The sequence below is a fragment of the Urocampus carinirostris genome, chromosome 3, assembly GCF_059441175.1.
Source record: "Urocampus carinirostris isolate Australia breed hairy pipefish chromosome 3, RoL_Ucar_1.0, whole genome shotgun sequence".
Taxonomy (NCBI): Eukaryota; Metazoa; Chordata; class Actinopteri; order Syngnathiformes; family Syngnathidae; genus Urocampus; species Urocampus carinirostris.
The window spans coordinates 8,250,048-8,277,249 of record NC_142351.1 but is presented as its reverse complement, the minus strand read 5'-3'; the positions used below and the strand labels follow the sequence as shown (position 1 = coordinate 8,277,249).

The 27,202-nt window shown below is 42.3% G+C and overlaps 1 protein-coding gene across 1 annotated transcript; it reads left to right on the top strand.

Moving 5' to 3' along the window:
• Window positions 1–660: 660 nt before the first annotated feature.
• On the top strand, window positions 661–27,202 carry map3k2 (mitogen-activated protein kinase kinase kinase 2). The gene is made up of 17 exons (XM_088330554.1): window positions 661–961; window positions 7,477–7,549; window positions 9,454–9,569; window positions 9,818–9,858; window positions 9,941–10,040; window positions 10,099–10,212; window positions 10,286–10,379; window positions 14,756–14,886; window positions 14,961–15,040; window positions 16,389–16,453; window positions 16,554–16,646; window positions 16,732–16,965; window positions 20,039–20,187; window positions 20,261–20,392; window positions 20,464–20,593; window positions 22,479–22,656; window positions 24,533–27,202. Exons 2-17 carry the CDS (start codon window positions 7,495–7,497, stop codon window positions 24,750–24,752), a joined length of 1,932 nt encoding a protein of 643 aa, XP_088186680.1. The 5' UTR covers window positions 661–961; window positions 7,477–7,494; the 3' UTR covers window positions 24,753–27,202.

The window sequence follows — 27,202 nt, the reverse complement described above, 5'->3', positions numbered from 1 at the left end:
TTTGATTGCAAAGTAAAACTCATAACGTTGTTTTCCTCTAAACACTTTTATTTTGTTACTACCGTATAGCGATTTCCGTCACTCAATAAGAAAAAGCCAGACAGACTGACTTACGTACTCAAGTAACGGCTTCAATGTAGCCTAATGTAGCGAAATAAGAGTACACTTTCGTTCTCACAAATCTAATCAAAAAAGTAGAAAATACAGTGATTTAAAATACTCTTAGAAGTACAAAATGTCCCAAAAGTTACTCAAGTTTCCTTTTAATTATTATCATTATTTTGGTTGCGTTTAGCTACCTTTTTCCAAAGAGGTCCAATGTCATGACACATCAGTTATCATTGTAATAAACTTAATTTTCTGTTATCCGGTTGCAAAGCAAATTCAATAATATTGTTATCCATCAAAAAATGTTTAATTTGTTAATATATTTGTTCATATTTATATCATATATCTTATTATTACGGTTGTGTTTTGCTACCCTCTTCCAAAGAGGTCGAAGGTTATAACATGTCAAGCGTTTCATTGTAATACATTCAGTTTCCTGATATTTGATTGCAAAGTTAAAGCCATAATGTTGTTTTCCTTTAAATGCTTTTATTTTGTTACTACAGTATAGCGATTTCCGTCACTCAACAACAAAAATCTAACAATTGATGCTGGTTAAGGCCACAGCAAGCAAAAGCTATCGTAGTCAGCTAACCCGTCGGAAATTAGCATCAAATATTTTTCCTTTTTATTTTTATTTTTTTGCATTAAAGATATTTTAGAAGGCCCAATGCTCAATTCTATCTCGTTTTTTAGGGCTTAAAGTGCCAGTCCAGGGCCTCGTCGTCGAGTCCCGGAGCAGCTTCCGAGCGAACTTGGCCAAACTTGGGGTCTGCTCCCGGTGGTTCTCCGCAGGGTTAGGGCCGCGAGGCTCCGGCCCTGTGGTTCGGATGAACGGCTAAACTCGCTTCAGGTAAGCTAGTGTCAATACGATCAGCAATGGAGAGACATTGGTCCAGTTTGGCTCTAGCTAGCTCGACAACTTCCCTCTCCTGACAGCTAGCCGAATCTTTGCTAACCTTTATTAAAAATCTCATATTTGTATTATCATAATGTGTCATGTTGACATGGACGCGCAATTGTAGGATTCAAGTATTAGAATCTAACTAAAGTTGTCGTTCAAGTCTTTAGCTAGCCGTATCTAATCAAGCTAGCAAAACAGGCCACAATCGCCGCTGCAATGTTTTGCTGTCAGAACGAGTGTCGTGCAGAACGTGTTGGTAAAAAAGCCCTACAGTAAATTAATATCCATCCATCCATTGTCTGCACCGCTTATCCCCAGTAGGGTCGCGGGGGTGCTGGAGCCCATCCCAGCTATTTTCGGGCAGGGGACACCCTGAACTGGTTGCCAGCCAGTCGCAGGGCAAACACAGACAACTCACTCGCTCATTCACACGCAGGGAAAATGTGGACCGTCCAATTCACCTGACATGCATGTTTTTGGAATGTGGGAGGAAACCCACGCAAGCACGGGGAGAACATGCAAACTTGTTTATGGTGGTGATTGAATTGTATTAATTGTGATTGATAACATACAGTACATTGTTCGCAACAAGATGAGACACGGCACTCCTGAATAAACTCATAATAAAGATTTACAAGAGAAAAATAGGACGAAGGAATGTCACGCCAAAAACTTTTACAAGGTAGTGCTGGGTGATTGACCTAAATTTTTATAATAATGCAATGGAAAATCGCCCAACGTAACAGTAGTACAATCTGAATGAATGAAAACTTTATTTCGAACATTATAAAATAAAAACAGGACAAAAACAGTGACTTAACAACAAAAATGTTAACATAACATGTTCGAAAAGGGGTAATAAGAAGCAGACGCTTATTTCCCCTATCCCTTCATCTTCCCTATTAAATACATTTTACAGATAGCTCCTCTTGTGTCAACTATAACATAGTCTCACGGATATACATATTACATAGGTCAGATATCAAGAATTATAATAATAACAATCGTCACATAATTTATACACTAATCATCGTAGTTGTCCAATTCACGTGACATGCATGTTTTTGGAATGTGGGAGGAAACCCACGCAAGCACGGGGAGAACATGCAAACTCCACACAGGAGGTTCGATCTCATGACCTCAGAACTGTGGCGCACACGCACACTAACCACTGCACCGCCGTGCTGCCCAGTAAATGCATATGATCGCTTAAATTCTGCAGCCTTCTGCGATCGAATGGAATACGAGTAAAGGAGAGTGGGGATCGTAAGGTGAAATTGACGAATGGCGGTGGATAGAATGTTTTAGGGAACTGGCTAAAGCATTCCATACCCCCGGCACCCAAAATGGTAAACGGTCTTTTCAAGGCAATGAAAAAGCGCTTTACAGGGTGCTTCACACTTCCTCATTCACACTCACACACCAATAGGGAGTCAGCCATGCAAGGCGCCTACTAGCATATTGAGGGCATTATGGATTCAGTGTCTTGCCCAAGGACACTTCGACGTATAACACGGAGGAGTCGTGAATCGAACTTGCGACCTCTTGATCCCAAGATGAGCACTCTACCTCCTGAATACTCAAATTCTGTAGCCTTCTGCGACCGAATGGAATACGAGTCAAGGAGATACGACAGATATCATTTCTGGAGTGCTGACCGTAAGGTGAAAATGGCGTATCGCGATAAATAGAAAGTTTTAGGGAATTGGCTAATGTATTCTATACCCCGGGCAGCACGGCGGCGCAGTGGTTAGTGCATGTGCGGCACAGTTCATGTCTTGGGAACCTCCTGCGTGGGTTCAAATCCAGCTCCAGACTTCCTGTGAGGAGTTTGTATGTTCTCCCCGTGCTTGCGTGGGTTTCCTCCAGGCACTCCGGTTTCCTCCCACATTCCAAAAACATGCATTTCAGGTGAATTGGCCGGTCCAAATTGTCCCTAGGTGTGAATGAGCAAGTGAGTTGTCTGTCCCCGTGTGCCCTGCGATTGGCTGGCAACCAGTTCAGGGTGTCCCCTGCCCACTGCCCGGAGATGGCTGGGATGGGCTCCAGCAGCCCCGCGACCCTACTGAGGATAAGCGGTGTAGCTAATGAGATGAGATTCCATACCCCTGGCACCCAAGATAAAAACATTTCACACACACACACACACACACACACACACACACGTTTTTTCTTATTTTTTAGGGAAGTCTGAGTAAAGTCCCCAGCAAAGATGATAATAAAGACAAGTAACAAAATAGTTCAGTGATATAAGAATGACACCAGGAAAAGTGGGAAAACAATTTAACATGGGCAATTGAAAGGAAGCAAATACTAGAAAGGTGGTGAATGAGAAAAGATCATTTTCAAACTGTGGAAAAAGCTCAAGGAAGAATGGTTAAGAGATTAAGTATAATCAGGGTTGGGTAGGGTTACTTTAACTGGATTACTTTCAATGACTTTTGGATTACTCCAATACCAAATATGCTAATAAAAGACAAAAGAAAGTACCGTATTTTCCGCACTATAGGGCGCACCCCCCAAAAAATAGTTTTTGGTCCTATATCTTCCATGTATAAGGCGCACCGGATTGTAAGGCGCTACAATGGGAACGTGGACAAAACAGTCAGATGATTCAGTCCAACTGATTACCCCCTTAACATTCCCAAATCTTGCAAAGAAGCAAATACGTGTCGTAGACACGTGCGGATGCGGTGTCCGTACGATGTCACTCAAATGCATCGTTCCATCATTCGGAAGGTTAAAAATCTTGGGATTCAAGAAATGCCAACCATTCCTTAGTTTCTATTTACTTTTTCGCTCGCAACTTTACTGTGCATATGACAATAAACACTTGGAATTGAGTTGAATTCACTCAACTCATCACAGCAACATCAAGATCGTTCTAAAACAAGATACCGGGAAAATATAAAGCCGCATAGCTCACCTAAGTTCTCACGTTCAATAATGATACGCAACCATGGTCTTCTTACAACCGTGAGTGTAGTAAATCCAGGAGAGTCAAATATTTACAAATACAGACTAATGAAACATGTTTCTTTATGGCGTAGTTTAGCAAGCTTGCTATTCAGTCATCTTTTTCGGCCAATTGCAGGGTTTGTTTCGGCCCTCTAGCCTATCCGAGGCTCCGAATAACTTCAGCCAATAGCGATCGATTTAACGGATGATTGACACATCTTTTTTGGCCAATTGCAGGGTTTGTTTTGGCCCTCTAGCCTATCCGAGGCTCCGAATAACTTCAGCCAATAGCGATCGATTTAACGGATGATTGACACATCTTTTTCGGCCAATTGCATGGTTTGTTTTGGCCCTCTAGCCTATCCGAGGCTCCGAATAACTTTAGCCAATAGCGAATGATTCAAATGATGATTGACACATTGTTTAACCAATGAAACGCCGGTATATAAATCCCAGCATACACCGCGGAGTACTCCACGTTCGGGGGAAAATTGAGTCGGCGGCTGTTGCGTAAGTTGCGAGACCTTGCGATTTAATATTGAGCCATATATAAGGCGCACTGTATTATAAGGCGCATGGTCAGCTTTTGAAAAAAATTAAGACTTAGGTGCGCCTTATAGTGCGGAAAATACGGTAAATATGAATAAAATGATGACTCACAACACGTGGTAAGCTTTCTCTCCTGGCTTTGATCTCCGGCAAAACTAACATAAAATGCAACAGAAACAAAATGAAAATAAATCCAAACAGCTTGCCAGCATCATTTTTGCCGTTCCATGTATTCCGTTACTCCCCAAGCCTCCACAAAATGTAGTCATTTTATTCATATTTAGTTTCTTTTGTCTTTTATTAGCAAATTTGGTATTGGAGTCATCCAAAAGTCATTGAAAGTAATCCAGTTAAGGTAACCCTACCCAACCCTGAGTATAATGCATGCAATGAAAAAGAATGAGCCTCAAGTGATTAAAGATGGGAGGAATAGATTTAAATGATGGCTAGAAGACTAGATCGAGGGCTCTTCAAATAAAAGTCATTTGACCTGTGATACACGTTAACAGTGATATATTCGTGGTCTGATTTTCCCACTAGGGCAGTAGGGGCCCCATTTTCTCTGGTGTGTCTTGGGCAATTACACCCTAGTGGCGCCCATCCCTCTGCAGGCCAACATATGTTACCACCCGGTCTCGAACCAGTGACCTTCCGCATGCTAGGTTTAACAACCCTCAATCATGCGTGACACAAGGGTTCACAGTCACTCGGTTTATTGCCTGCATTCAATAAACAATACAAAGAAGTCAGGGTGTCCGTGCACGACTGCATACATCTTCAGCACGAGGTGATAGAGCTGAAGGTACGGCAAGCGTAGAAGCCCATAAAGCCCATGGCTTAACAAATGAATGCGGTACCAGAATTTTAACAGTAATGCAACAAAAACACAGATTTTGTGAGAATTAAAAAAAACTATAAACAATCAAATTTCAACTCCGTTACATACATGTTAAGTTTTAAAAATGGGAAATCGGGAGATTTTCTTTTCGACGCGGTTATTATGATGATTATTATTATTATTTGAAAAGACAACAATAAAATTCGTTTTTCAATCTACTTTATTGTTATTTTATGTTTACATGTGATTATTACAATGTTTAATTATTCCAAATTTTCTGGTGTTCTTTAACATAGTCATACGTAGCACTCTTATTCGTCTGGTGCTCTCGAAGGAATGAGATCACGTGGAGTTCGAGATTAGGATTGCCGAGTCTCGATCAAAGCTTTTTCCGGTGCAGAACGGCGAAAAAGACGATGATAAAGACTATGGATAATTCGGCTACATTTTAATCGGCAAAACTTTGTTCACATAAAAATTTCGGAGACCAAAAAAAATTTTTTTTGGGGAAATCGGTAGATGTTGCTCTCAGATCGGTAGGCGGGAGAATCGTAACCAAAGTGGTAGTCTCCCGACCAAATCGGTGTGCCGTTACATAGGCAAACGTGTTAACAACTGCACTACTCTACTATAATCCATCCTAGATCAGTGACTAAAACTAAAAAAATAAATACTTTCCTACGCATTCTAATATAATTAAAATATGGATACAACGTTAACAGTAATGGCAGTCATTTAAATGTGTGGATAATAAAGATGAGGCAGCACGGCGGCATGTGCGGCACAGTTCATGTCTTGGGAACCTCCTGCGTGGGTTCAAATCCAGCTCCAGACTTCCTGTGCGGAGTTTGTATGTTCTCCCCGTGCTTGCGTGGGTTTCCTCCGGGCACTCCGGTTTCCTCCCACATTCCAAAAACATGCATTTCAGGTGAATTGGCCGGTCCAAATTGTCCCTAGGTGTGAATGAGGGAGTGAGTTGTCTGTCCCCGTGTGCCCTGCGATTGGCTGGCAACCAGTTCAGGGTGTCCCCTGCCCACTGCCCGATGATGGCTGGGATGGGCTCCAGCACCCCCCGCGACCCTACTGAGGATAAGCAGTGTAGCTAATGAGATGAGATGAGATAATAAAGATGTATATTCAGGTCATGTTTATTCATATATCCCTTAAATCACAATAAGTCACAGACTGCATACTACCATCAGACCAGGGGTGTCAAACTCATTTTAACTCGGGGGGGGGGGGGCGCCACACGATAGAACAAACATTCTGTCAGGGGTTCAGTTTAGTACATTAAAGAGAAAGAATAAGAGAAACAGGGAGGGAAAAGGAGAGAGGGCAGGACAAAGAAAGAAAAAGAGAGAGAGAGGGAGAGAGCGTGAGAAACGAGATAAAAAGTCGTGATAGAGGGGAAAAATTAAGAGAGAGGAAAAAAGAAATCCAAAGAGAAATAGAAAGACAGAAGGAGAGAAAAGAGAAAAGAAAGCGCAAAGGGTAGGAAAAGAGAAAGAGAGAAAAGGAAAAAATTACGTTAGAGCAAAATAAGTTAAAAAGACACAGAGAGAGCAAGAAACAAACAGCAACAACGGAAGAGAAAAAGAGACACAGAGTGAAAGAGACAGAGACGGAGAGTGGGAGAAAAGGGGTGGAAGAGAGAGAGAGAGAGAGAGAGAGAGAGAGAGAAAAAGAAATGCAAGTACAGTGTCTTTGTTGGAGGCACCTGGCTTTGGCAACATCAAGTTGACATATTTCAACCTGCAGCTTGTTTTTCTCTTGCGCTTCTCTGAGTGTTGTCTCGCGGGCCGAATTCAATCCCTCAGGGGGCCTGATCCTACCCCGCGGGCCGCCTGTTTGACACCTGTGCATTAGACTATCCCCTGAACTACAACTTACCGTACATGATGGCAAGCGAAAACTCAAAAACCGCAACATGAGGTAAATGAAGAAACCAGTTAAACAATGTGCACGATTACTTGTCTACCACACCCTGAAATATGACAAACTTCAAATATATCAACTGGAACATGTAAAAAAAAAAAGAATGTTTTATTGTCTAACTTATAAATGAAGTCTATGCATTTCTCGTATGCATTATTGCTCTATGAATTGTCTAATCTTACAGGAGGAAGGAATCCCCTTGATGGGAGAATCTTCTTTCCTGGTGTCTTGGGCCAAACGTTGTGCAACTATGATGGGTATGGGTATTTATTGTTGTTGTGTTGTATCCAGGGTTAGGTAGGGTTACTTTAACTGGATTACTTTCAATGACTTTTGGATGACTCCAATACCAAATATGCTCATAAAAGACAAAAGAAACTCAATAGGAATAAAACGATGACTCACAACACGTGGTAAGCTTCTCTGCTGGCTTTGATCTCTATAAGGGGAATTAGCATTTTAGCACAATGTGCAACATCCGGCAAAACTGGATTACTTTCAATGACTTTTGGATGACTCCAATACCAAATATGCTCATAAAAGACAAAATAAACTCAATAGGAATAAAATGATGACTCACAACACGTGGTAAGCTTTCTCTCCTGGCTTTGATCTCTTTGATCTCCGGCAAAACGAACATCAAATGCGACAGAAACAAAATGAAAATAAATCCAAACAGCTTACCGACATCATTTTTGCCGTTCCATGTGTTCCGTTACTCCCCAAGCCTGCACAAAATTGAGTCATTTTATTCATGTTTAGTTTCTTTTGTCTTTTATTAGGATATTTGGTATTGGAGTAATCCAAAAGTCATTGAAGGTAATCCAGTTAAAGTAACTTTACCCAACCCTGATATCGATATCATGTTTACAGAGCCTACACTGATGATTCTAATACAATTGTCTTCATGGTCATGTATAACAACGTGGTGGACGTTGATTAGATATTGCACTTCAGTAGAAACAAGATAAACTCATACTAAAGATTTAAAAGTTATATAAAATAAAATTGGTAAAAATAGGCGAAACAATTGACAAGAGAGTGCTTGGAGACTAAGGATCGACCAATACGATACTGATTTTTAGTATTAAGAGGGGGCTCATAGTCGATATTTCGGGCCAATGTTCATCTGTTGTAAATGTTTTGATTATGCACAAAGATACAAAGAATAAGTTTAATGAATTCGAGTAAAAATTGAACAGTTCTGTGAAAACCTTTACAGTAAATGAATTAGAACTTCAATACAACTAACGTGACTAATTTTTCACTCAAACAAAACACCAACAGTGCAGGAAATAGAACTAGGCTTCATATAAAGGTACATAAAAACTTAAATAGCTCCCTGATTTTTTTTCTACAGTAGATAAATACAAATCTTAATACAACCAACATGACTTTCATTAACTTAAATCAGAAAGTGCATCAACATTTCAACAGAGTTCACTGATTGAAAAGTGTGGGCACTTTTTTGAGAGCCAGATTGAGAAACTCATGTTATGGTAACAGCTAATCACTCAGACATTCCCTTTAGGGTGCTTTTTATGCTCTTTCTCAATCACAAATTTATGATGAGAGGTAATATATCAATCTCTACCTGAAAGTGATTCCCTAAAACACGTTAACTACACTTTTTACGCTATCTCTTAATCACATGCACGCTTTTTTACCACAGACTTTTAAAAATCTCAACATTATCAGCGGTCCTGATTTACAGGCATGTTAGGACTAAAGATTTAGCAAAGCTGCTGTTATTTATCCTGCTTTAACGTTATTCTTCCTGCATCTGTGGCTCCGCGCCCTGTCACTTATCTGATCGAAAGGCGCGGGGTGGATAGCCTCCGAAAAAGGGGGAGGGAAGAGGGGGAGAGAGAGGCTCGACTGCATCTGAGCCTAAATAATCGGTCGGCGAAAAAATAAAAATGCGGTTACCGATATCCGTCAAATTCCCATAATTGATCAACCTCAATTGGAGACTAACCTTATTTGTTATCATAGTGCAAAATTAGTGCAATAACATTCATTATCAATACAATCTGAACAGTGGGGAACGAAATCAAACCTCAGTTTGTTGGTCAAATTTGAAATTGTTATGTATTGAAGTTTGGATCACAATCTGCCTTTTTTTGAACGAGTTATTTCTTTGAATGTTTATTACGAATAGATGAGGAGGCGCTGCAATCAATCATGCAGGATCTGGCAGAACTCCACCGCTCCAGCCGTCCTGCCGGCTTCCTGTCGGAACTTGGCAAACCCAAGGCCTCCTCGCCTAAGAACCTGGTAAGCTCTTTGATGGATCTTGGATTGATTGGGGGCCGCTTCCTGGAACATTTACAAGTGGTGGACCTTAAAGCCCCTGCATGTACGATATGGGAACCCCAAGTGGAATAAACGCTTCATTCATTTTCACACTGTAACTATTTTTCCCATTGCAGATATGTGAAATGGCCAAGTTTGACCATCCTGAGATTTAATTTTAAATTGCTCAGAAGAAGGTATTGAATTTTCTTTCTTTGTGGTTTGTGCAGAACGACGTCAGAGTCAAGTTTGAGTTTAAAGGAGAGAAGAGGTGAAGCTCAGGCTAACTTTTCTAACCCACATTTGCTACTTTCCTTCGCACCTCCTTAAACCTCACCCGTTGGTACTCGCAGGATTTTGCAGTTCTCTCGTCCCGTCAAGTTGGACGAGTTGAGGGAAAAAGCCAAAGTGGCTTTCGGCCAGGCCATGGATCTTCACTACAGTAACAACGAGGTATTATTCATAGTAACGATACGGTGTTTTTTGGTGCTCATTTTTGATTTGGATTTAGCTGGTGATCCCGCTGAGTGTTCAGGACGACCTGGACAAGGCTGTGGAGTTGCTCGATCGAAGCGTTCATATGAAGAGTCTAAAGATCCTGTTGGTGCTGCAGGTCCCATCCCAGGTCACTTGGGTGGAGTTTCTTGCTGTGCTAATCTTGAAGGTGCTCTTCACCTCTTTTTTCTTTTCGTTTTTAGACCTCATCCTGCAACATGGGTCTTCTGCCTTCTTGCGAGGAGTTGGACAACACAGGCTTCCTAGCCGCGGACAAGAGCCTTCCTCAGTCGTTAGGTGAGAGACATTTCTAGAGGTCTACCGATTTTTGGGTGGGCCCATTATCGACACTATATTTGGGAATTTGACGGATATTAGTATCAGCGTTTTTATTGATTCCACAATCTGATTATTTAGGCTCAGATGTGGTCAAGTCTCTCTCTCCCTGGCTTCTATTCCTCCCTTTCCCTTCTTCTCCCTCGTTGCTACCCACCCCATGCCTTCTGATTGGATAAGCGACCGGGGCGGAGCCACTGAAGCAAAAGCTGTTCCTACTCCACTCACTGCAGACTGCAAACAGCGGCAGTTCTGCTAACTCCATGGCATGCCCCGACATGCTTGAGTGTGAATCAAGCCACTAGTGTAGTTGTTTAAGGGCATAAGGTTCAGGAGGAGCCTGATATACTAGTTCTTATCATAAAATTAGTATGTCAATCAGTGTTCATTTTACCTCTGAAAAGTCGCACTGTAGAAGGAAAAAATACATGCAGATAGAATGAAGTAGAATAATACATTTTCTTATTCAAATTATGAATTCATTTTCTGCATTAAATTATCGTTGGTAATATACTGATTAAAAGGGATCACCACAAACCTCTCTTTTTTCATTTCCTCCTTTTATACTTCCTTTTTTTCTTAACTTCTTTATACAAAATCATCATTCGTAATATAATGCATCAAAGCAAGTGAGCCGTTTGAGAGACGGCTCTTTGATTAGTTGAGCCGAAAAAGCCGGTTCACTAAAAAGAGACTGACTTTCACTGCACAACTCGAACTCGAGATCGGCGTGCAGATGAAAACTCGAACCGCGAGACCAAAACAACAATGGCGGATCTGCCTGACGAAAAGTTTGGAGTGCGGTAAATCTTTGTTAAAAAATGATAATGACAATTTCAAACAGAGTTCCCGAATGTTTGATCTTACATTACACAGTCCAGCGTTTTTCCGAATTGCTCAGTCCAGCGTTTTCCGAATTGCTCAGTCCACAATTAGTAGATTTGGGAGTCCACAATTGAAAGGATTTGGGAGTACAGTCAATAAACATGCCCGATTAAAGTCGCCGTCGACGATAAAGCTCCGTTGGGGTAGTGCAAGCTGATGTTTAGCAGCGGGCAGGAGATATAGCGCTATGCTAACGTTAGCATCTGGTGAAACTGTTAGCGGTGAAAAATATACAGCAAACACAAAGAACACAGTTAACTCTCCCGGTACATAGCTAGAAACTCCATATCGAGTGAGCATTGTGTATCAATGGTTCGACTATTATTGTAGCGCGTAGTCTCCAACCCCTGTTTTTACCGGAGTTCTCGTCTCGTTCGAGCCGGTGATGTAGTGCGGCGTCGGGAAAGCCAAGACTCCGTGATGGCAAAAAAAAGTCCTCCAATTCCGGACGTTGTTTGTGGCGATCCGCAGCTCAATTCACTCATTGTGGACAGATGGATCTGGCGTTGGTTGAACATGCTTGGGAGCGCTGGTCTGTGTGGTCGCCTTCTTAGCTTAGCTCAGCCTTTGCTCCGTCGTTGTCATTGTCGGCAGGCGGCAAATCTTCCAGGGAGATCCGGTGGTCTCTGTATATCCCTCGGGATGTAGTGGATATTATTGTAAGTGCGAAGGGAGTCGAAGGGAAAATAAGAGGGATCAGGAGACACTGAAAAACAAAAGACGAACTGGAGCTCGAGCCGCAGCGTCTAGTAGACGCGCCGCCATCTTGATTAGTTATTTATTATTAGTTATTTACTGTGAAATGTTCATAGAGCTATTAACGTTTTATTCGAATTGATAACAAATATTCTTTGTTTCTTTTTTAAAATTATTAAACATTTCTTACGCCAATTTTTTAAGCTTGTACATTAAATGAATATCGGCTATCGGCCTCCACTTAATACTTCAACATCTGCAAAAATCTCCTGCAAATGTTCTATGAGACTGTTACTTTGGTGAAATGACCACTTTTTTCTCATCAATCGGGAAACGAATATTCAGAAGATAAGGCATCATTTCTCCAAAGTAAATTTTCAATTTGCTCAGAAGGGATTTCCATACAAGGTGTGAACGCTCTGCCATTCTGTTACATTTCCCCCTAAAATAAGTTCAAAGTTGTTTTAGTGATGTCTGCGCTAGTGACGTATGGAAATTCCTGCTAAACGGCAATTCATAAAAACAAGTTAAAAAAATAGATCAGAAAAGAAAATCATATTTTGCAGATTACAAGCTGCAAATAGTGAAATACTCAGTCAAAAAGCAGAAAGCGGAGGTGACGATTAGTCTGACATAAGCAACGTAAAAGCAGAAAGTGGAACGCTGCGATTGTTTACTGGTAAAAAGTGAGACCGTGAATGAACATTTCATTGGATTTAGTGATTTGGAATGAAACTTTGTAAGGATGTTATTTGTGCTAGAACTAATTAAGCCCGTCGTTCTCTTTTATTTTGAATTGCCTTTAAAGATGACTCGTGTGTTTCTGGTGTTTTATCAAATAAATTTCCCCCCAAAATGCGACTTATACCCCGTTGCGACTTATATGTTTTTTCATTCTAGAGCTCTTGTTGGTGATAGGAATGAGTGGAGAGGTCTTTTGAAAGGATAGTGGGATGTTTGGAGGCGTTCAAAGGGATGGGCAGGGCACCCGTATGATGCGGCAGGGGTAAACCAGTGAAAACTGTCGGGCCCTGTTGTTGAACAGAGAGTGTTGTGTCACCCTGACCCGAGTGACATGGCCGCTTTCTCGTGCCCTGTTTCATCTGGAGGGACGTAAGCATGACCAACTTGGGTGCCGAGATGCTTAACCTGTTTGGGCATTTGGATTGGCCATGGTCAATTTCTTTATGTGTTTTTGCTACTTTTTCCTTTTCTTTGTTTTTGTGTATGTTTGTCTTGCTGTCGGTCACCCCTCCTGAGGGATATGACCAGGGTAGATAGAACTATGCAATTTTTTGGCTTGTGCAATTTATAGTCCGGATTAATACAATACTTTGTCTGTCCATGCTGCTGTTGTTGTTGAGACACTCAAGGCGCCTAAGGTAATCCTTAATAGCGCTAGACCCGCTCGTGGGAGGCTCTGTAGTTCTCCGAAGGAGAGGGGGCTGCGACTGTCCTGTGCCGCCAGGCCTGACGGGGTGTGACCCAAGCAAACCAAGCATACGAAGCCTCTGAAGTCCTTAGTACGTTCGGACATGCATGATTTATGGAAGCCCCGTGGGCAGGTAGTACAGGTCAAGTCAAGTCAAGTCATTTTTATTTGTATAGCCCTTAATCACAATAAGTCTCTAAGGGCTTCACAGATTAGTATACTATGTTACACAGACTATTTTTCAGTCGACAAGAAGAGTAGGTTATTATTCATAAGCAATGGAGTAGAAGTGAGTTTTAAGTTTAGATTTAAACATTTCCACTGAGGTTGCGGATCGGATCTCAGGGGGAAGAGCATTCCACAGCACCGGTGCCCGAATGGAGAACGCTCTCGAACCAGCAGAACACTTCTTTGCTCTCGGGATCACCAGAAGACCGGCACTCTCAGATCGTAGGCTTCGGACCGGGACATAGGGGCAGATCAGATCTGAAAGATAAGAGGGAGCAAGTCCATGTATGATTTTGTACAATACTAAGAGAACTTTGAAGTCACATCTTTGGCTAACTGGGAGCCAGTGCAAGTTAGCCAAAATCGGTGTTATGTGATTGTACTTTTTTGTCCTAGTTAAAAGCCTCGCTGCGGCATTTTGTACTAGCTGAAGAGACTTGATTCTGGACTTCGGGAGACCGGAGAGTAGTGCATTACAGTAATCGAGACTGGAGGTAACAAATGCATGAATTATAGTTTCCGCATCAGACTGAGACAGTATTGAACGGATTTTGGCAATGTTACGAAGATGGAAGAAAGCGGTTCTAGTAATTTTCTTTACATGCATCTCAAAGGTTAGATCAGGGTCAAATATGACACCTACAGGTGATTGGGGTGTGGTCGCAGCGAACGGTTTGAAAGCACCACCGGCATTTGGACTGGGGGCCAGGGTTGCACTCGAAGTCGCCCGCCCCAAGAAGAACAGAGAGAGGAGAGGAGAAGAGAGAAAGAGAGGGACAGATAGAAAGAGAGAAAGACAGACAGAAAGAGTAAAATGCAAAAAAGGGGAAAAGAGAGTTAGAGAGGTGGGGAGAGAGTAGGAAAGAGGGATAGAGAAAATGAGAGACAAGAGTGAAAAGGGGGAAGAGAGAAAAGGAGAGACAAAAAAGGAGAGAGGACCAAGAAAGATAGAAAGAGCGAGTCTGAGTGGATTGAGTTGGATTCGTAAGGCTCCCCCAGGAGAGAGCCCTTCGCAGGACACCCCGGGAAGGTTCCTAGTCTTTGTCCTGCTGCTGCTGTTGTTTGGAGTTGACCAGCGACTGTAATTCTGTCCCAGGTTCTCATTCGGCAGATCGCAGCTCGCCCCCACCCGGTTACATTCCCGACGCACTCCAGCAAGTGGCAAGAAACGGCTCCTTCACCAGCATCAACAGTGAAGGAGAGTTCATTCCAGAAAGCATGGACCAGGTGCTTTTTCTCTTTGACGGAAATTGTCATTCTCACACGGGAAGTACGACTTGTGATTTATTTTTTCTCCTCAGATGCTCGACCCCTTAAGCATGAGCAGTCCTGAAAACTCTGCTTCCGGCAGCTGTCCTTCTTTAGACAGCCCATTGGACAGGTATATCTGAGTAAGATAACTGGGGAGGGACGCACCAAAATGAGAATTTGGGAGCCAAACTGAAAAACCGAGCAGACCAAAACAGCAACACTGGAAAAAAAGAAATCTGTGCCCTGAATTGATAAGAAGGCAAATTATAAAATGATGAGTAACCGAGATGCTTATTAGATGAGCATTTTAAATGTTTCATTCCTTAATTTCTCATCAAACAACCAAAAATGGCATTTAAGTTCTTTTAAAAATAATTTTAGGACAACAAATTGCAACAGATGAAGTTAAACTGCTGTAAGGTCTAAAATGCTTATAATACAAGCAAGTACCTTTTAGTTTTATTACTCATAATGATGATGCTGTTGTACCCTTTTTTCCGGACTGCAAATCTCTTCGGAGTATAAGTTGCACCAGCCAAACAATGCATAGTAGAATATTTGGACTATAGAGCGCACCTTATTATAAGCCGACCCAGGACATTTTAAAAATGGAAAAAACATTTTGTACATACGTACACAACATTACGTGCCCAGGCTGTCTTCAACTTCTTTGAATGTCCATTAAAATGGCTTTGTTACATCAAGGACAATCCATGAAATCCAACCGTGTAGAATTATTCCAAAACAATATAATGCAGACAAATAGGAATCTGCCTTAAACATTTCTGCTTCGTTGGAGGTTGCTTCTTTCCGTTTACAAATAAACAAACTCTTAAAATTAAACCCAAATATGGTAATATTGGTAATCGGTGTATTCTAATACAACTATTGTCTCAATGTTTGGTCGCCATAGTGAAATAATAAAACTAAATCCTCGTAGCACATAGCTTAGTGTCAGCTAGTCGACTTTAGTACTGATAGATGACTGCGGTAGTCTAATATAACAAACGAATCTCATTCGATTATTCGTCACAGTAAAATCATATACAATTCTCCTAGCTCATATCTTAGCAGCAGCCAATCGACTTCATGAATGTCACACACAAACTTATAACTGCTGGACAGTAGATGGTTAATCAAGTCAAGTCATGTTTATTTGCATGGCCCTTAATCACAAAGAGTCTCAAAGGGCTGCACAGACCACAGATTGTTGCAAACCACAGATTATCATTACACCGTCCCATGATCTAAAACCTACATGAGGGCAAGGAAAAACTCAAAAACCTCAATATGAGGAAAATGAAGAAACCTAGCTGGACTTTGGCTTATGTTTACATGCTAGAAGCTAACAAAAATGTGTAAGTAAAGGAACACACAAACTTAGATTTTCTTTCTGCAGAGCCCAAAAATGCACTTTTGGGCAAAAAACATTTGTTGATTAAAATTAATTTTTTGACGTTTCATGGTCCGTTCAGCAGCGAATACCCGAAGTCGAGGATGCCGAGGGCACAGAGTTACCCCGACAACCATCAGGACTATCCAGGTGTGTGTGCAGTGTTTTTTCCCCTCTGTTGGGAACATGTAGGCCACAATGAGGCCAGTTTTCTGATGATGTTGATGGGAAAACCATCCTTCCTCTCCAGAGTATGACATCCCCGTCTTTGACAAGTCGGGGAAAGGAGGCACTTACCCCCGACGATACGGCGTTCCCTTCGGCTTGCAAGACTACAGCGACGGTGGGCATCCCTTTCGTGGTTTTTCCTCACAACCGCTGGGATACTTAAGCATCTTATAAATTCCCCCATTTCCATTCGGCCTCAGGAAGGAAGACCTTCCCTCGCGCCCGGCGAACGCAGGCCCACGGTCTACGCTCGCCGGTCAGCTTCAGTCCAACCGAGCAGTCGCCGAGCACCAGCAGCGGCAGCAGCGTTTTCACTCCCGACCTGGAAGACGGCGCCGGGCCAGTTAGGCGGCCGCGGAGGGGGAGCGACATCGAGGCAAACCAAGCCGGTACTCCGGGCCTGTCTGTCATGGACATTAGCCCGCCCAGCCGCTGTAAGTTTTCACTTGCTCTCGCCTTGCCTTGATTGCATGACAAAGTGTCACAAAAATATACTGTTAACTCCAGTGTGTCCCATTGCATGGGAAGATTCTGGCATGCCACCAGGGTTTAATTGGTCCCTCCAGAGTCTTGTGTTATTAAAATATTCAAATGTAGGCCAGGGCGATATGACAAAAATTGTTACCACGATAAAACATTTCACATCTTTTTTTTTTCACTTTTTAAGTCTAATTTTTGCCGGGTGTTATCGTTCATCTCTTTCTCACTCATTCTGACTGTCGTGTAGTCTTTTCGCTTTCATTCTGTGTAACCCGACAATTGCTATTCCTCCAAAATGATTGGCTGAGTCCTCAACACCTTCGTCTCCTGAATGTTGGTCTAAAACTTGCGTTTTCATCGGATTAGGGCCCCTATTTTCTCTGGTGGTCGGGTGGTAATTAAGTCAAGTCAAGTCATGTTTATTTGTATAGCCCTTAATCACAAAGAGTCTCAAAGGGCTGCACAGATCAAAGATTATTGCCAACTACAGACTATTATGACACCATCCCCTCATCTAAAACCTACATGAGGGCAAATAATACACATATTATCAACATGAAATATAGGTTATTCATATGCTAAAGAGTAGAAGTGTGTTTTAAGCTTAGATTTAAACATTTCCACTGAGGTTGCCGATCGAATATCAGGGGCAAGAGCATTCCACAGCTCCAGGGCCCGGATGGAGAACGCTCTCGAACTTTGTCAATGTTCAGAGCAGTTTTTGAGTCACGGCATTTAGATGGACTAATAACTAACATTTCGGTCTTTTCAGAGTTAAGGCGCAAGAAGTTAAGTGACATCCATTCCATTATCTCAGTAAGGCAGGCCTCCAAATTTCCACAGATTTCTCCATCGAAAGCTATAGTTGAGTGTCATCTGCGTAGAAATGGAAACTGATATTATACTTGCGAATAGTATCACCTAACGGAAGCATGTCAATGCTGAAAAGACGGGGGCCAAGTACTGAACCCTGTGGAACACCACAGGTAACACTAAAGCGCTCAGATGTCATTTCACCTTATTTAACACAGTGCGTCCTATCTGAGAGGTAGGATCTGAACCATAAGAGGACGGTTCCTGAGAGACTAGTCCATTTTTCCAACCTGCACCAGAGTCATGTGTTATTAAAATATTTAAATGTAGGCCAGGGCGATATGGCAAAATTTTTATCAAGGTAAAACATTTCACATATTTTTTCCTATCACTCATTTTGAACGTCGTGTAGTCTTTTCGCTTTTACTCTGTGTAACCCTCCAACCGCTATTCCTGCAAAATGATTAGCTGAGTCCTCAACACCTTCTTCGTCTCCTCAATGTTGGTCTGAAACTTGAAAAGTTTTCATTGCATTAGGGGGCCCTATTTTCTCCGGTGGTTGGTGGTAATTACCGTTTAAACTATTTTTACTGAAGGTTTTTTTTATTTATCGTGGCAAAAATTACATTATTATGTTTTTATCACCCAGGCCTATATATATGCAAAATAATCAAAACTTATAAATATTTCACTGTATAAATATTCGCAAATGTCATGGTGTGTACTTGTGCTACGCATCTTTTGGTTTGCCCGTCCTTCCGTGCATGCACTCAGGTTGTCTTCCTGCCCCGCCTGCACTGTGACTGACTAAAAGATGACATTGACGAGCGTCCCCTTTACCCCAAATCGAACATTTTTTAACTCTCGTCGACCAAAAAAAAAAGGGCGATTACTGAGTGTTCCGTGCAGAAAACCTGCCAAGCGCCTCATCGCACTGCTGTTGTGTTCAACAGAGCATGAATAAAATTCCAAGCAATTAGAAAAATTGGCTCCGACCAGGAAAATGCTTCAGAGGACACTGGCCCTAACTGCAGCTCATTGCGTGTTATAATTACCTCCTGTAAACTATCAAAGAAGAACCTGCATCATTGCAGCAATTACAAAGTAACAGTGCTGAAAGTTAATACTTTAAAAGCCTTTACTTTTTTCAAAAGCTGACCATGCGCCTTATAATACAGTGCGCCTTATATATGGATCAATGTTAAGTCGCAAAGTCTTGAAACTAATGCACAGCCGCTGACTAGATTTTTCCTTGTAGGTGATGTGGTCCGCGGTGTATGCTGGGATTTATATACCGGCGTTTCATTGGCTGACCAATGTGTCAATCATCATTTGAATCAGTCACTATTGGCTAAAGTTATTTGGAGGTAAAGGGGGCGGATCCTTTTTATCATTTACAGGCTCGCATAGGCTAAAGGGGCGAAACAAAGCCTGCAATTGGACGAAAAAGATGAATGTGAATCTAAGTTGGGTTGCACTACGGCATAGAGAAAACATTTTTTACTATTCTGTATTTGTAAATATTTTATTCTCCTGGATTTACTACACTCACGGTTGTAAGAAGACCATGGTTACGTATCATTATTGAACGTGATGGCTGCAAGAGAACTTAGGTGAGCTATGCGGCTTTATATTTTCCCGTTATCCTGTTTTAGAACGATCTTGAGGTTTCTGTGATGAGTCTATTTTTAAACTAAATTCAATTCAAAGTGTTTATCGTCATATGCACAGTAAAGAACCCCGTTTCCCTGCACAATAAAATTCTTACTTTGCTGTCCACACAGTTGCCAGCAAAAAATAAAATGGAAACTAAGAAATCTTTGGCATTTCTTGAATCCCAAGACTTTAACTTTCCGAATGATATTTGGAACGATGCATTTGAGTGATTGGTGACATCGTACAGACACTGTTTCCGTACATGTCTGAGACACGTATTTGCTTCTTTGCAAGCTTTGGGAATGTTAAGGGGGTAATAAGTTTGACTGAATTATCTGACTGTTTTGTTGACGTTCCCATTGTAGCGCCTTATAATCCGGTGCGCCTTATGGATGGAAAATATCGGACCAAAAACTATTTTTTGGGGGTGCGCCCTATAACCCGGTGCGCCTTATAGTGCGGAAAATACGGTACTTTGTCAACCACTCCTGTTTCCACTGTTTTCAGTTTTCTCCATTTGTGTATAATGGCTCTGACAGTGGTTCGCCTTGTGCACAGCTCCACGGGCCCCCACCAACTGGCGACTGGGCAAGCTCCTGGGCCAGGGCGCCTTCGGACGGGTTTTTCTTTGCTACGACGCAGACACCGGACGAGAGCTGGCGGTCAAACAGGTCCAGTTCGACCCGGAGAGTCCAGAAACCAGCAAGGTCAGAATCTTGCTTTTTTCCCCCCTCCTATCTGAAAAAAGAGCGCGCTTTTATTTGCTGTCATCTTGAGCAGGAAGTGAGTGCATTGGAGTGCGAGATCCAGCTTTTGAAAAACCTTTGCCACGAGCGTATCGTCCAGTACTACGGTTGTCTGCGAGACTCCATGGAGCGAACACTCTCCATCTTCATGGAGCACATGCCTGGAGTAAGAGCTTGTTTTTTCTTGTGTGCCCTATCGGTTGAGAATTCTTGGTTTATGGTGTTCTACGTCCGCAGGGCTCCATAAAGGACCAAGTCAAGTCTTATGGCGCTCTGACGGAGAACGTGACGCGGCGCTACACCAGGCAGATCCTGGAAGGGGTTTCTTACCTGCACAGCAACATGATCGTTCACAGGGACATCAAAGGTACACCACTAAATAGTCCTACTTTTGGCCCCAAAAGAAATTCGACAAAATTCCTTTTACCGTGATTTCTGGACTATAAGCAGGCTTCATACGGGTGTTTCAAGGCCAGGAAAACGCTTGAACTTTGGATGTAGTGCTTGAAAACGCTTGAAATTCTTGCCGTGTTTCTCAGTAATCTGACGCATTGAAGAAAAATAAAAGTATAAAACGATAAAGTCAGCTGCGATTTCAGCGCTTTGTATGACGTGATGTGAAGCGTCATTGCCCCCTACAGGTGCATTAGGAAAGGTGCATCAGAACAGGTAAATCACAAGATGTCCAAAAATACAAACCATTGTTAAAACGTGGAATAAATCCATGAACAGCATGCTGCATAATGTGCACAGTAGAAAGCCAACTCTTCACAATGGTGGAATAAGCACTTTCTATGTTATATGTAAGGTAACTCACGGAAATGACTAGCTTAACTATGATGCTAACAATTAGCTACATGCTACACTTAAAACAGGGCACTATGAATAATAATAATAATAATAATAATTTCCTTGTATTGTCATTCTGTGTAACAATGTACACAGAACAAAATGTCGATTACACCTGACCCGTTGTAGCGAGCCGATGCAGCCGCAGCCAACAGAGGGCGCCGCCGACCATTTTTAAGTCTTAGGTATGACTCGGCCGAGGCGCGAACCACCGACCTCCCAGTCTCAAAGCGGGCGCCTTACCATCTAGGCTACTGAGCTGGTATATGAAATGTGTATTAGTGCAATGATTATGTAACAACTATCGGCATTCATTAAGGGCCATGTAAAAAAAATATTGTAGCGTTTCCCAGTGATAAATTTTAATAGGAAAAACTCCATGCAATTTTCTTTGAATTGTACTGGGAAAAAGATTGAAAGACAGCATTGAAAGTGCTTAAATTCTGTCATGAAAAAGGTGTACGAACCATGTATAAGTCAAAGTTTCTTTCATAGGTTGAGCTGGGGGTGCAACTGATATTCTGGTGCGATTAATCTGTGAAATTCTGTAAAATCCGGGCTATAAGCCGCAACTTTTTCCCCAAGCTTTCAACCCTGCGGCTTATTCAATGATGCACCTAATTATTATTATTATTATTTTTGTAATTGCAGCCAGGGGGCGCCCGGGAAATTAAGGTACGGATGAAATGGGTAGAAAATATGTGCCGAGGACGACGCTAGTTTAATATTACTTCGCATTTTGTGCAAAAATAAAACTAGCATGAACAGACCCTCAACATAGAAAAGTTCTCAATCGAAAGGGGAGCGCTAATTACCGTATGGGCATAATTGTTTGTTTGTAAACGCAAATCATGTGGGGCAGCACGGCGGCACAGTTCTGAGGTCGTGAGATCAAACCTCCTGTGTGGAGTTTGCATGTTCTCCGCGTGCTTGCTTGGGTTTCCTCCGGGCACTCCGGTTTCCTCCCACATTTCAAAAACATGTCAGGTGAATTGGCCGGTCCAAATTGTCCCTAGGTGTGAATGAGCGAGCAAATTGTCTGTCCCTGTGTGCCCTGCGACTGGCTGGCAACCAGTTCAGGGTGTCCCCTGCCCACTGCCCAAAGATAGCTGGGATGGGCCCCAGTACCCCCGCGACCCTACTGAGGATAAGCGGTGCATATAATGAATGGAAATCACCAAATTAGAACCGCTTAATTGGAAATCACCTTTCACCAGTGACTTTACAATGACAATGCTAGGAGTTTCACAAAATTCATTGCACCTTTATTTTTTTGCCTACAATGTTTGTTCATGGATTCAAAGTAGGGGACAGAAGATATATCTGGTTGTTGTTTTTTTTCCTATCCCTTTTTTAAAATATTTTTTGAGGGATGTCGTTCAGTTTGAAACATTTCTGTGCAGGGGCCAACATCCTCCGAGATTCTGTAGGAAACGTGAAACTGGGAGACTTCGGGGCCAGTCGGCGGCTGCAGACCATCTGCTTGTCGGGAACTGGAATCAAATCGGTGACGGGCACGCCTTATTGGATGAGCCCTGAAGTCATCAGCGGCGAAGGCTACGGAAGGAAGGCTGATATCTGGTAGGAACTACTTCAAATGCTCCTCTCATTGTTTTTTTTTTTGCAATTATAGTGAACCCTTGCTTATCAAAAAGGAATCCTGATCAAAGAAATCCGCAAATCTAAACCTTTTTACAATTACCATATTTTCAGGACTACAAGTCAGTTTTTTCTCATAGTTTGGCCGGAGGTGCGACTTCTACTCCAATGAGACCTGTATGTGAAATTATTAATTCATTATCATATCCATCCATCCATTATCTGTACAGCTTATCCTCAGTAGGGTCGCGGGGCTGCTGGAGCCCATCCCAGCTGTCTTCGGGCAGTGGACAGGGGACACCCTGAACTAGTTGCCAGCCAGCCGCAGGGCACACAGGGACAGACAATTCGCTCGCTCATTCACACCTAGGGAGGATTTGGACCGGCCAATTCACCTGAAATGCATGTTTTTGGAATGTGGGAGGAAACCCACGCAAGCACGGAGAGAACATACAAACTCCACACAGGAGGTTCGATCTCATGACCTCATAACTGTGCCGCACACGTGCTAACCACTGCGCCGCCGTGCTGCCACATTATTATCATTGAGTTTAATTATTTTATTCCCATTTGTACATCACTTCACATGTCATTTTCACAGTAAACCACAAGAGGGCTCTCGAGGCCTGTGTTGATCATTTTAACCATGCCCTGTTGATTGGATCATCGTCCTGGAGAAGTTATATTACTAGTATAATTTTCAAATAGCCTACTTCATTGAGATAAAAGAATTGATGTCTCTCAACTTCTTGCGCCTTAACTCTGAAAAGACAGAAATGTTAGTTATTGGTCCATCTTAATGCCATGACTTGTTCTCAAAAACGGCTCTAAACATTGATAAATGTAATTTCACCCACAGTGACTCAGCTAAAAATTTAGGTGTCGTATTTGACCCCGATCCGTCCTTTCAAACACAAGTTAAGTATATTACTAGAACAGCTCTCGTCCATCTTCGCAACATTGCTAAAATTCGTCTTATGCTGTCTCAGTCAGATGCATAGATTATAATTCACGTGTTTGTTACCTCCCGTCTCGATGACTGTAATGCACTACTCTCTGGTCTCCTGAAGTCCAAAATCAAGAGCTTTCAGCTAGTACAAAATCCTGCAGCGAGGCTTTTAACTAAGACGAGAAAGTTTGATCACATGACCCCGATTTGAGCTAACCTGCATAGGCTCCCTGTTAGCTTAAGATGTGATTTTAAGCTTCTGTTGGTAGTATACACACTCATGCATGGACTTGCTCCCTCAAATCTTTCAGATTTCATTTCCCCCTATGTTCCGGTCCGGAGCCTTTGCTCTGAAAATGCTGGTCTACTAGTAATCCCAAGAGCCAAGAAGAAATCCGCAGGTTCAGGAGCGTTTTCCATTCGGGCCCCGGTATTTTGGAATGCTCTGCCCCCTAAAATTCGATCTGCAACCTCAGTGGAAATATTTAAATCCAAGCTTAAAACACACTTCTATTCTATAGCATATGACTAACCTATATTTTATGTTGACAATACCTGTGTATTATTTGCTCTCATGTAGGTTTTAGATGAGGGGATGGTCTCATAATAGTCTGTAGTTTGCAATAGTCTGTGCAGCCCTTTGATACTCCTTGTGATTAAGGGCTGTACAAATAAACATGACTTGACTTCATTGTAACAATAGTGCGTCGAAGAGTAGTGCAAATCTAGCATTGAGCAGCAACAGAAAATCCCAAATAGGTTGCAAGATATATATATTCTCACAGTTTTGCGTGTTTGTTAATCCATGTTGTAGTGAGGGTTACCTGTATGCGACTTTCACATGTGAATGGTCTTCTGTCCACAAAAGCATTTTTTTTTAAGCGCTTCTCCATGTGGCTCTTCTTTCAGGAGCGTGGGTTGCACTGTGGTGGAGATGCTGACGCAGCGCCCCCCATGGGCAGAATTCGAGGCCATGGCAGCCATCTTTAAGATCGCCACCCAGCCCACCAATCCGGTCCTGCCCGCCAACGTGTCGGACCACTGTCGGGAGTTCCTCAAACGGATTTTCGTGGAGACCAAGCAGCGTCCTTGCGCCGACGAGTTGCTGAGGCACGTCTTTGTTCATTGACTGGAAACAAAAGCGGACCAGGAAAAAGGTCCGGCGCTTCCGGGCCTTTGCATAGAACTGCTGAAGGCCAAAGTCTTCTTTTTTGCACCTTATTTTCTCAAGCGGGGACCAGCTCCGTCCTCTTATGCGATCAGACGGATCCTTGAGAAGCATCTCCATTTTTTTAAAAAGGATTTTTCTGTTATTTTATCGTGTCCACGTGGCCAACCCGACCCCAGAATGTAGTCTGCTGCCTTTGATGGGCCTCGCTGCTGTTTGACAGCCACTTCCACTCACCTGCCTTCATCTCCTCTGTCAGTTGCCATCTCGCTTTGTGCCTTTTTTATTTGCGGCCAATCGTTTGTTTGCCAATTCTGCTCTGCTCTTCTGGTGCTATCACCCACATCGTTCAAGCAATCTGTGAACTTCCAGCAAGGCAGTGTCAAGGTCACAAAAATCTATTTCTAACACTCCTGATTGTGCCTCTCGGCCCTGTTTTAGATGCCTTTAGTCTCCTGCCAGCAGACAGGAAGGAACCATTGCGGTATCTTGTCTGCTCCCCAAGATCAACAGACATCTTTCTAAGCGGCTCTCTTATTTCAGTTGTCTGAAGCTCGAAGCAGCTGGGTAGAAGATCTTCACTCGAAGAGCATCTGGTTCCAAATTTTGTTCTTCGTGCAGTTCACCAGATTTGCCGCTAGGTCTTTTTAAAAGCCTCTGCTCCTTACAATCTTCAGTTTCACCTCAGATCTTCTGGAATTATCACTTATAGTGTCCCCACTTCAATGGCTTCTAGTTCCAGATCAGTTTTCACGTGAAGATTGCATTTCACCATCTTGGTCTTTATGAAAGCCTCTGCTCCTTAAAATCTAGAATTAAACCTCAGATCTTCTGGAATAATCAGCACTAAGGGTTCTTGCTGGAATGTCTCTCGGTTCCAGATCCAGCTCTGCCTCTGATGCTCTGTTCTACATGAAGATTGCAGTTCACCAAATTTGCCGCTAGGTCTTTTCAAGAGCCTCTCCTCCTCAAGATCTTAACATTTCACCTCTGATGGACTTGTCATTATGGTTTAGTTCCAGGTCTGGGTCTTCATTGGTTAACATAAAGAATGCAGTCCGCCAATAGGTATTTTCTAAAGCTTTTGATCCTCAAGATCTTCTATTTAAGCTTAGATCTGCTGGAATTATAGCCAATGGTACTCATTGGTGAAGTGGCTTTTTGTTCCAGGTCTGGCTCTGCTTTTAAAGTGGTCCAGTTCCAGGTCTGGCTCCCCATTTTTCAACATAGTGCCGGTAAAATATTTGCCACTTGGTCTTTTTAAACTTTCTGCTTCTCAAGACCTCATATTTCACTTCAGATCTGCTGGAATCGTCGTTAAAGGTGGTTCTCCCAGAAATGACGTCCGGTTCCAGCTCTAGATCTGCCTTTGATGCTTTGTACCGTTCCATATGAATATTGCAAAGAACCAAATTTGCCATTAGGACTTCGAAGCCTCTGCTTCTCAAGATCTACAATTCCACCTCAGATTTTTTTGGGAACTGAGGTCAATGATGGTCCAATTCCAGGTCTCTTTAAGAGTTCAGTTCAAGAGATTTGCTCCTAAATCTTCACTTTTATCTCAGATCTGCTAGAATCGTCTCCAATGGTTCTTTGGCCTTTGGTTCCAGGTCTGGGTCATCTTTTAACACTCAACCGTTCCATTTGAAGATTGCGTTTCACCAGATTTGCCATTAGCCTCTGCTCCGCAAGATCTACAATTTCACCTCAGCGATCACTCGATTTGCCACTAGATTTTATGGAAAGCCACTCAAGTTTCTCTAGGTACTTCTGAAAGCACTTAACATGCGCCATTGTGCACTCCGTTCCACATACGTAAGCCGGAATGTACCCAGGATGCATATTCAAACTGCCTGAGGTTTATTTAGTGTATGTATATGTATATATAAATGCAAATGTATGTATATTTCGGTATATGTACATTTTCCGTAGATATATGTATACATACATTGTTTTGCATGTTTGTTTACTTTCCCACACTTTGTTTGTGTCCGACGGCTTCCACTATCGGCTCGACGAGGTTGTGCGTGCGTTCGAACTACTGTCGCGGATGGAAAATCTTGTACAGATGGAAAATGGAGGTACGTTTGTTTTTTTTTTGTTTTTTCTAAAGTCTGTTTCTGTATGTCTTGTAAAAAAAAAAAGAAAGAAAAAAAGAAAAAAAAGCCATGTTTATAATTCTGATTGGTTTGTGACCAATGCGCCTGTTTCTATCAGATCTGTATATCGGTGGTATGTATAATTTTTTAATATATATATATTTTTATTTGACACGGGAGATTTTATGCATGGTTGGCCTCGACCAATGCAACGGCGCCGTTAAATGTTTTTGGCCAAATTTGGCAGTAAATGCTACAGCTTGGTGTTTATGAATATGACGGTGAGGAATAATTAAAAAAATATTTATTTCA